General features: G+C 48.8%; 1 protein-coding gene across 1 annotated transcript; it reads left to right on the top strand.

The window, feature by feature from the left end:
- Positions 1-723: 723 nt before the first annotated feature.
- On the top strand, positions 724-11,127 carry pdcd7 (programmed cell death 7). The gene is made up of 5 exons (XM_069718453.1): positions 724-1,803; positions 2,024-2,162; positions 2,423-2,653; positions 2,737-2,824; positions 10,647-11,127. Exons 1-5 carry the CDS (start codon positions 796-798, stop codon positions 10,777-10,779), a joined length of 1,599 nt encoding a protein of 532 aa, XP_069574554.1. The 5' UTR covers positions 724-795; the 3' UTR covers positions 10,780-11,127.
- The last annotated feature ends 286 nt before the right edge of the window (positions 11,128-11,413 follow it).

Raw genomic sequence — 11,413 nt, forward strand, 5'->3', positions numbered from 1 at the left:
CATACCTCACCATCTTCTTCTCTCCCATAGTTTCTTCTTATTATCTGTTGTCTCCATTCAGTTCCTTCACTCGTGTAGTTTCTGTTCTTTCTTTTCCAGATGTCCCGTCATGGAGCTGCATGTCTCTGCTCTGTACTTGTCGTCTCCACCAACAGTTCTTCTCTTCTATCTCTATGCTGTCCTTTTCTCTCTCTGCTCTCCTCTCACCCCAACCGGTCGAGGCAGATGTTCTCCACCTCTGATCCTGGTTCTGTTAACAGATGTTCTCCACCTCTGATCCTGGTTCTGTTAACAGATGTTCTCCACCTCTGATCCTGGTTCTGTTAACAGATGTTCTCCACCTCTGATCCTGGTTCTGTTGGAGGTTTCTTCCTGTTAAAGGGAGTTTTTCTTCCCTCTGTTGGAGGTTTTTCTCCCTTAAAGAGGAGTTTTTACCTCCTAGTTTATGTGGGAATCATTGAATTGTTGAATTGTTGAGTTGATGAATTGATGAATTGTTGGTTTCTCTGTATAATATTGTAAAGTTCTGCTGTAAAGACTTTAATGTGTTAAGTGAGATGAAATAACCTATGTTGTGATTTGGCGCTATATAAATAAAGTTGAATTGAATTGAATTGAATTGAATTGAATAACCGGTTGACACTCCAGCACAGTAGGTGGCGGTAAAGCTCCTTAAACGTTACTAGTTGCCACCCTCCATTAAACAAAGGAAGAAGCAGCACCGCGATGACATCAGAAAGACTTCAACATGGCTGCCCGGAGTGAGAGGACCTAGTAGAAACATCCGTCTTCAGCATGGACAGCTCGTATCCGCCCGCTCCGCCAGAGACTCCGGGGTATAAATATGTGCAGACACCGTACACCGGGAGCACCAGACCGGAGCACGCTGCTCTATCGTGGACACCTTCAACGGCTTATGATGGTCACTCTTACGGACTCAGGGGCGATTTCACCGCTCCGGGGCCCGGAGCAGCGGGTCCCGGAGCAGCGGGTTTCGGAGCAGCGGGTCCCGGAGCAGCGGGTTTCGGGTGGCCTCGCTTTGACCCCCCACATGGATTTGATCCCAGCTTCCCCCCGCCTCCTTTCGGCTGCCCCCCCCCTGGACTTTTCCCGGGCATGGCGCCCTCCGCTCCGGTGAACGCGTACAGCGGCGCCGGGGCGTTTCAGACGTTCCCACAGCAGTTCCGAGCCGGTACTCCGACTCCCCGGTACGACCGTGAGTCGGTGTCAGTCTGCAGCCACCAACCGTTTGAGGAGCTCCGGGAGGGAGGAGACCTCCTCGGCGGGCCGCAGGGTCCTCTTCCGCGGAAGGACGGTGACCACAGTACGGGACCGGAGGATGAGACGGCGGTGCAGCGGAGACACGACGCTCAGTGGGTCCGCAGGTTCTTACAGAACCGAGGGAAAACCTCCAGGAGCCCACAGGGCCGGCCGCGGGCCTCGGTGCCCGCCCTCAGAGACGCTCTGTACGGGGCCGCTCAGCTCGTGTCCCGGCTGGAAGAGCTGTGTGAGTCTCTGAAGGTCCAGCTGGACGATGACACCGGCTGGACCGACTCCTACCGGACGGCGCTCCGACTGAAGACAGAGCTGCAGGACACAGCGGATCTCCTCAGGGACGCTCAGGCTTTAGACCGACTTACAGCTACGGTGGCCCGTGTGGCCCGGAGCAGGACCCGGGGACTGCGGGCCCGGACCCAGCTGCAGATGGAGCAGGAGGAGGCAGAAGAGCGCAGAGCGGAGAAGGAGGCCGCCATCGATGGATGGAGGATGAAGAGGATCCAGCAGGTGGAGGAGAAGAAGAAGGTAAGAACACCTGAGGAGGAAGGTACAGTCTTCATCCAGCAGCCCACCGGTGACCTGGAGCCAGCAGTGACGTCACAGCATCCATCCTAACCTGCTGCAGCCTGCTGACAGTGGTGATGATGATGATGGTGGTGATGATGATGATAATGAAGGTGACAGTGGTTATGTTGATGATGATGGTGGGGATGAAGGTGATGATGAAGGTGATGTGTGTGTTTAGGAGCGGGAGCTGAAGCTGGTGGCCGACTCGGTTCTGTGTGAGGTGAGGAAGAAGCAGACGGACGTGAGGAGGATGACGGACGTCCTCAGAGCTCTGGAGAAGCTGCGGCGGCTCAGGAAGGAGGCGGCGTCTAGGAAAGGTGAGCACTCGTGTTCTCAATCTGGGACGCAGGTAGACCTGCAGGACCGGGCCCAGAACACGGCATCTTCATCTGCCTGATAGAGATGTTTAACATTGTTAATGTTCTGAGGAAGACTCCTCTTCTACCTTCATCACTAAGATGTTACCCTGCTGTACAGAGGGCTGACGTGTGTGTGTGTGTGTGTGTGTGTGTGTGTGTGTGTGTGTGTGTGTGTGTGTGTGTGTGTGCGCGTGTGTGTGCATGTGTGTGTGTGTCAGGTATCCTCACGGAGCCTGAGTGTGACGAGGCCTTCGTCAGCAGTGTGGATGGTCTGAGGAAGGTGATGAAGAGGAGGACGGAAGTGTACGCAGTGGAAGAGAAGGCTCTGCTGGTGATGCTGGAGGGGGAGCAGGAGGAGGAGAGGAGGAGGGAGCAGGAGAGACGGGGGAGGAGGGAGAGGGAGCGACAGCTGCAGAGGAGGCGCAGACTGGACTCGCTGCTGTTTGGAGGTAACGCTGCGTGTCATGTGACCCATCGCAGTCCGTGCGATTTCCAACACGCTGTTCACTTCCTGTCTCTGTGTGACTGACAGACGATTCTTCAGCTGACCGAGTCCTGCAGCCCTTCACAGAATTCTACAACCAGGCCCAGCACTCGCTGCACGCTCTGATCCAGATCAGGTAGGTCCTCATCTCTGATCGAGATCATCTCTGATCCAGATTATAGCTCCAGGTCTGTAAAATGGTTTCAATGCAGAAGTGCCTTTGGCTGCAATACCACCGAGTGCCACTAGAGGTCGGCTCCAAAAAGCCTCTGCCTCCACAGGTAGATAGTTACTTTATTAATCCCACAAGGGGAAAAATGTTTTTCGCAACAGCAGCATTATAGACACAGGTAAAGAAATAAAATAACATAGTAAAAAATATTAAATATAAAAATGAACAATATATACAATAAAATTGAATAATATTAAACTAACTAAACAATAGTGCAAAGATCTGCTTAAATCTTTGCACTATTGTTATTGCTGTGTGATGGATTTTGCCAGAGGTGAGTTATTGTACAGTCTTATTGCAGTGGACAGGAATGATCTCCTGTATCTGGAATGATCTCCTGGATATGTCCTTGTGACAGCAGCTGGAGGAATCTTTTGGAGAACGTCCTCCTCTGTCCCTGCAGCAGGTGGAGAGAGTGGTCAGGATTATCCAATATGGATAATAGTTTGTTCAGCGTCCTCCTCTCCACCACCTTTTCCAGACTGTCCAGTTTGCAGCCGATGATGGAGCCGGCCTTCTTAACCAGTTTGTTAAGTCTGTTGGTGTCTCCGGCTCCAATGCTGCTCCCCCCTTTCCACCTCTCTCCCCCAGCAACTACTAGAAGTACAGTTCACTGGCCACAACGGATGGTAGAACATCTCCAACATCTCTCTGCACACATTGAAGGATCGAAGTTTCCTCAAGAAAAAGAGTCGACTCATCCCCTTTTTGTAGACAGCGTTGATGTTGGTCTTCCATTTCTGTCTGTTGTCATGGAGACACCAGGTACTTGTACTCCTCCAGCATGTCCACCTCCTCTCCCAGAACTCTCAGCCGTTGTGGAGCTGTTGTCTTCCTCCTGAAGTCGACCACCATCTCTCTGGTCTTGGCCACGTTCAGAAGGAGGTGATTTCTACCAGCCCACTCCACAAAGTCCTCCACTACTGCCCTGTACTCCTCCTCCCGTCCATCCCTTATACACTGTCCACTGACTCCTCCTCCTGTCCATCCCTTATACAACGTCCACTGACTCCTCCTCCCGTCCATCCCTTATACACTGTCCACTGACTCCTCCTCCTGTCCATCCCTTATACAACGTCCACTGACTCCTCCTCCCGTCCATCCCTGATACACCGACCACTGACTCCTCCTCCCGTCCATCCCTTATACATCCCACCACTGCAGAGTCATCAGAGAACTTCTGCAGATGTCTTGACTCTGAGTTGTTCTGGAAGTCAGTTGTGTAGAAGGTGAACAGGAAGGGAGACAGAACAGTTCCCTGAGGAGCTCCAGTACCACTGACCACCGTATCAGACAGCACACTGCCCAGACGGACAAACTGTGGTCTGCCTGTCAGGTAGTTATTGATCCAGGAGACGGTGGACGTGTCCACCCCCACCACCCGCAGCTTCTCACTCAGCAGCAGTGGTTGGATGGTGTTGAATGCACTGGAGAAATCAAAGAAAGTGATTCTCACAGAGTCACCGGTTCTGGTATGAATCTCCTTCATACCGGTCCACACCTCCCTCACGTTGTTCTGCTGGAGTTTGGCCTCCAGCTTCCTCCTGTAGGAGTCCTTGCACTCCCTCATCTTCTCCTTCAGGTGGCGCTGCACTCTCCTGAGCTCCTCCCTGTCCCCAGACCTGAAGGCTGCTTCCTTCTGATTAAGAAGAACTTTCAGGTCCCTGGTGATCCACGGCTTGTTGTTGGGGAAGCATTTTACAGTCCGGGATGGTACGGTGGTGTGTTCACAGAATTTAATGTATTCTGTGATACAGTCCGTCCTGCTGTTGATGTCCTCCCCATGTGGTCCACACAGCACATCCCAGTCCGTGGACTCAAAGCAGTCCTGCAGGGCGTCTTTAGCCTCCTGTGTCCACCTCCTCACAGTCCTGGTGGTCACAGGCTGCCTCTGCACCAGAGGAACATACTTTGGTGTCAGCAGGACCAGGTTGTGGTCTGATCTACCAAGGGGGGAGGGGGGGGGGGGGGTGCAGTAGCACTGTATGCATCCATGGCATTAGCATACAGTAAGTCCAGAGTTTTATTGTTCCGGGATTAGTCTGAAGTTTGGACACAGTGGAGTAGATGGTGTCCATTGCTGAAAAAAAACACCGACAAGTTTGTTAAATTAGGGTTTGAAATAGTGAGAAAATCATCAGTCTTCTCTGCTCTGAGACTGGGGGGGCGTGTCCTGAAGGAGCTAAAGCTCCGCCCCCTCACTGGGAGGTGTTCAGTGTTCTGTATGACAGTTTTGTGGCTGCAGTTCTTTTCACCACTAAGCGGTCCGTCTGACATCCAACCTCTCGGTGACTTTATGCATGATGTCCCACTGGTCCTCTGTCTCTCTGGTGGACGGAGCAGCCTGCTTTATGAAAACAATAGAATCAGAATTTATTTGTCCAATGAGTACAGATGCAAACATACAGATGCAATCAAATCCAGCTTGTCCCCCTCACCTGTAACAGGAGTCAAACTGGACACCAGAGACAGCAGACAGTGAGTCTCCAACTACTTCTAACGATCTGCATTTCAATAGTGGAGATAATAAGAGGAGGAGTTGATTTAGTTCTGTAACGACTGCAACATGAACAACGCTGCATTATATCACATCAACTCATTATATCATGTTAATTCATTATTACATTACATTTCATTACATTACATTTCATTTATCTAACTCTTTTATCCAAAGACTTACAATAAGTTCATTTCAACCATGAGGGTTCAAAACCAGAACAACAAGAATCAAGAAAATACAATTTCTTCCAGAAAGCTAAACTACAAAGTTCTATCAGTAAGTTCCATGTTAAGATACTAAAGTTCTACTGTTCAAGGTTAAAGGAGGAAGAGGTGTGTTTTTAGTTTGTGGTGGAAGATGTTCAGAGTTTCTGCTGTCCTGATGTCGGTGGGGAGCTCATTCTACCATTTAGGAGCCAGGACAGCAAACAGTCGTGATTTTGTAGAGTGTTTAACTCAGTGAGGAGCAACAAGCCGATTGGTAGAAGCAGAGTGGAGGGAGGGGTTGGGATGTAAGGTTGGACTATGTCCTGGATGTAGAGGAGGAGAGGAGGAAGAGGAGGAGCAGAGGAGGAGGAGCAGCAGAGTGGAGTGAACGGGCTGGGATGTAAGGTTGGACCATGTCCTGGATGTAGACTGGACCCGATCTGTTCGCAGCACGGTACGCAAGTACCAATGTCTTGAAATGGATGCGGGCAGCTACTGGTAACCAGTGAAGGGAGCGGAGGAGGAGGAGGAGAAGGAGGAGGAGGAGGAGGAGTAGTGTGAGTGAATTTTGGGATGTTAAAGACCAATCGAGCTGCGGAGGTTGGATGGCACTAACAAATAGACCTGCCAGGAGGGAGTTACAGTATTCCAGACGTGAAATGACCAGAACCTGGACCAGAACCTGGACCAGAACCTGCAGCTCCTTCTGAGTGAGAAGAGGACGTATTCTCCTGATGTTGTGCAGCATGTATCTACAGGAACGTGTTGTTGCAGTGATGTTGGCAGAAAGAGAGAGTTGGCTGTCGAGTGTCTCCGAAGTTCTTATCAGTCAGGGTCGGGATAACAGAGTTGTTGAAGGTAGTAGTCAGGTCGAGGGTGGGAGAGTCTTTCTCTGGAAGGAAGAGCAGTTCGGTCTTGTGGAGGTTGATTTCCAGGTGGTGTGAGGACATCCACTGAGAGATGTCAGTCAGACAGGCAGAGATTCATGCTGCTACCTGTGTTTCAGATCTGGAAAAGAGAGGATTAGTTGGGTGTCATCAGCAAAGCTGTGGTAGGAAAAGATATGCGAATGAACGACAGAGCCGAGAGAGTCGGTGTACACAGAGAAGAGGAGGGGACCCGGGACGGAGCCTTGAGGGACACCAGTAGTGAGAGGACAAGGTTCAGACACAGATCCTCTCTAAGTTACCTGGTAGGTGAGGTCGTTGAGGTAGGATGAGAACAGGGAGAGAGCAGAGCCTGAGACACCGAGGTCCTGAAGGAGGAAAGAAGGATCTGGTGGTTCACTGTGTCCAATGCAGCAGAAGGTCTAGAAGGATCAGGACAGAGGACAGAGAGGCTGCTCTAGCAGTGTGAAGCTGCTCAGAGACAGAAGGAGGACCGTCTCTGTTGAGTGGTCTGTTGAAACCAGACTGGTGGTCAAGAAGGTTATTATGGTGGAGATAGGAGGAGAGTTGGTTGAAGATAGCTCGCTCCAGAGTTTTGTAAAGAAAGGGAAGAAGAGAGACGGTCTGTAGTTGTTTACTTCAGACGGGTTGAGGGGGGGTTTCTTCAATTCATTACATCACATCAATTCAAACTTTGAACCTGCTCAGGTCGAGCCGATAGTCTTTCTCTTCTACTGATGTCCCTCCACCTCCACCTGCTCTCTACAGCCTCCACCAACTCCTCCTCCTCCTCTCTGCAGCCTCCTCCACATGTAGTCGGGCTCGTTTATCCGGACCGGTACCGGTACATGTAACCGAGAGGGTCGGTGATTGTAACGTTACACCGGAGTACAACAACAACAAGCCTCATTAATGTGAGGACTAGATGTCCTCTGGTCCATGTTCACCATCACCCCGACATGTAAAATACAGAGTTACATGTATTATAGTTCCTTATCGGAGCTTTATTGAGACGCATAAAACAATCCGCAGTTATCGGAGCATTTTCCTCTGAACTCTGCTACGAGCTCAATAGAAGCTAATTAGCATGTTAGCTCCCATTTCACCAAAATAAAGTTATTCTACACTGAGTGTTTGCACCGCGGACTAAATATAGCAGAGTTACTGTGGAAAAGTTATCTAGTATAATTATAACAAGCACAGAACTTACTGTGGTGTGTCCGTGAACTCCGTCCATCTCCGGTGGAAGTTGGTGAAACTATCCACCATGAAATGGTCCCTACAGAGGAGGCTGTTGGTGTTCATCCTAAAGTCTCCTTTAGCTCTTCATGAAATCAATCCACCTCTTTTTCCTTCATCAGTAGGACATTTAAATAATGATGCAGCGCTGCTTTGGAGGTTCTTGCTTCCAGGAAAGATGCACTTGCAGGTGGAGGGAGACATCAGCAGCTAGCTGATGTACAATAACAATCTGACTGCGTCAGGACTAGAACTGAAGTCCAGTGGGATGACCTCTTATGCAAATGAGCTGCAGGCTTTTATGACGTTTCACCGTGAGAGGAGGAGCCATGCAGAAGGTCATATAAACGTCTGTGATCTGACATAGATAGGTTGTTGTGACGTAGATAGATTATTGTGACGTACAGTGCATCCGGAAAGTATTCACAGCGCTTCACTTTTTCCACATATTGTTATATTACAGATTTATTCCAAAATGGATTAAATTCATTTTCCCCTCAAAATTCTACACACAATACCCCATAATGACAACATGAAATACAATTTTTGAAATTTTTGCAAATCTATTAAAAATCAAAAATGAAAAAAATCACATGTACATAAGTATTCACAGCCTTTGCCATTACACTCAAAATTAAGCTCAGGTGAATCCTGTTTCCACTGATCATCCTTGAGATGTTTCTACAACTTGATTGGAGTCCACCTGTGGTAAATTCAGTTGATTGGACATGATTTGGAAAGACACACACCGTCTATATAAGGTCCCACAGTTGACATGTCAGAGCACAAACCAAGACATGAAGTCCAAAGAATTGTCTGTAGACCTCAGACAGGATTGTATCGAGGCACAGATCTGGGGAAGGGTACAAAAACATTTCTGCAGCATTGAAGGTCCCAATGAGCACAGTGGCCTCCATCATCCATAAATGGAAGAAGTTTGAACCACCAGGACTCTTCCTAGAGTCGGCCGTCCGGCCAAACTGAACGACCGGGGGAGAAGGGCCTTAGTCAGGGAGGTGACCAAGAACCTGATGGTCACTCTGACAGAGCTCCAACGTTGCTCTGTGAAGAGAGGAGAACCTTCCAGAAGGACAACCATCTCTGCAGCACTCCACCAAGCAGGCCTGTATGGTAGAGTGGCCAGACAGAAGACACTCCTCAGTAAAAGGCACATGACAGCCCACCTGGAGTTTACCAAAAGGCACCTGAAGGACTGTCAGACCACGAGAAACTAAATCCTCTGGTCTGATGAAACAAAGATTGAACTCTTTGGCCTGAATGCCAAGCGTCATGTTTGGAGGAAACCAGGCACCGCTCATCACCTGGCCAACACCATCCCTACAGTGAAGCATGGTGGTGGCAGCATCATGCTGTGGGGATGTTTTTCAGCGGCAGGAACTGGGAGACTAGTCAGGATGGAGGGAAAGATGAATGCAGCAATGTACAGAGACATCCTTGATGAAAACCTGCTCCAGAGCGCTCTGGACCTCAGACTGGGGCGAAGGTTCATCTTCCAACAGGACAACGACCCGAAGCACACAGCCAAGATAACAAAGGAGTGTCTTCGGGACAACTCTGTGAATGTCTTTGAGAGGCCCAGCCAGAGCCCAGACTTGAACCTGATTGAACATCTCTGGAGAGATCTGAAAATGGCTGTGCACCGACGCTCCTCATCCAACCTGATGGAGCTTGAGAGGTCCTGCAAAGAAGAACGGGAGAAACTGCCCAAGAATAGGAGCCAAGCTTAAAGCATCATACTCAAAAAGACTTGAGGCTGTAAGTTCTGCCAAAGGTGCTTCAACAAAGTATTGAGCAAAGGCTGTGAATACTTATGTACGTGTTATATTTTCGTTCTTTATTTTTAATAGATTTGCAAAAATTTTAAACAAACTATTTTCACTTTGTCATTATGGGATATTGCGTGTAGAATTTTGAGGAAAAAATGAATTTAATCCATTTTGGAATAAAGCTGTAACATAACAAAATGTGGAAAAAGTGAAGCGCTGTGAATACTTTCCAGATGCACTGTAGATAGGTTGTTGTGAGGTAGATGGGTAGTTGTGACGTAGATAGGTTATTGTGACATAGATAGGTTGTTGTGACGTAGATGGGTTGTTGTGACGTAGATAGGTTGTTGTGACGTAGATGGGTTGGGTTTTCGCACTGCCTACAAAAATCTGAGCTGAAGACGTGCAGGAAACTGTTCAACGGTCTAACTCCACATTTCAGTGCGACAAAGTTTTCTAGCTTTGCACATGCTTTCAGCAACTCATTTCACACTATATAGTGTATTGAGAAGCAACTTTAAAGAAAAACGTGAAAGAAAAACAACTCGGAAGAGAGAAAAAAAAGTGAAAAAAGACTTAAAATTAAAACACACAGGGAGCTGCTGTAACAGGCTGCCACTAGCACGGCGCCATCTTTTACCATCTCCATAGACTCCCATTCAACTTCTCTCATCAAATCCAAAGTGAATAAAATGTGTCCATCAGTTATCTCGGTGTTGTTAGCTAAAGTCACTCCTTCTTATTAGTTTTCTGGAGGTCCATCTGAAAATAATCCCTCATTCATTAGAAAAGAAGATTCAAGAAGACCTGTTTTTGGGGGCGTGTCTGTTTGATTGACAGGCCTGTGGTGCAGTCAGGTTACAGCTATCGGTGGGCGGGACGTAGTATCGTCAGGTTTCCAATCAGATCGGTCAGATCCACCTCTGGCTCCTCCCCCAGCTCGTCCAAATATGGTCACTTCCTGCTCCAAACCGCTCCGAATTAGGAAGATGATGATGGACAAAATCTGAACTGGAGGATTCATAAAGTTCACAAACCAATGGGTGTTGTCACTGCTGGATGATGATTGGTCGGCAGTGATATAATCGTCATGTGCTTCTGTTTCAGGAGGGAGTGGGACGTTTTTGTGGTCGCGGCGGATCATCCTGACGGTTCTTCGGTTCCTCAGAGCTGGATCCTGCCGGACCCTCCATCAGACCAGGTCTGGGCTTCTGTCCTGCAGACTGTTGAGTCTGAATGACTTGCTGTGAAGCAGCTGAAGAGGACCCAGAAAGAAGCCCCTCCCACTGCACAGTTCTCCTCAACACATGACTGTTTAACGTCTCTCTGAAGTACGTCTCTGAACTTAACTTAACTCTGAACTGAAGCTAACTGACGACAGTTACTGAAGGTGACATTAAACTGAAGAACTTCAGATCTGATGTGTTCATTGTCTTTTATCTGAAATGACTCAAACCGACTCTCTCACTCTGACTCACTGTCTCACGCTGTCTCACTCTGACTCACGCTGTCTCACTCTGACTCAATGACTCACACTGACTCTGTCTCACGCTGACTCACTCTCACTGACTCATGCTGACTCACTCTGACTCACTGTCTCACATTGACTCACGCCGTCTCACTCTGACTCAATCTGTCTCACTCTGTCTCACGCTGACTCTGTCTCACGCTGACTCACTCTCACTGACTCATGCTGGCTCACGCTGACTCACTGTCTCACTTTGACTCACGCCGTCTCACTCTGACTCAATCTGTCTCACTGTCTCACGCTGACTCTGTCTCACGCTGACTCTGTCTCACTCTGACTCACGCTAACTCACTGTATCACGCCGTCTCACTGACTCAATATGTTCCACTGACTCACTCTCTCACTG

The sequence above is a fragment of the Brachyistius frenatus genome, unplaced genomic scaffold (genome assembly GCF_029030835.1).
Source record: "Brachyistius frenatus isolate BFR_SWC_R1_liver_20210118 unplaced genomic scaffold, ASM2903083v1 Contig_191, whole genome shotgun sequence".
In the NCBI taxonomy this organism is placed as follows: domain Eukaryota; kingdom Metazoa; phylum Chordata; class Actinopteri; family Embiotocidae; genus Brachyistius; species Brachyistius frenatus.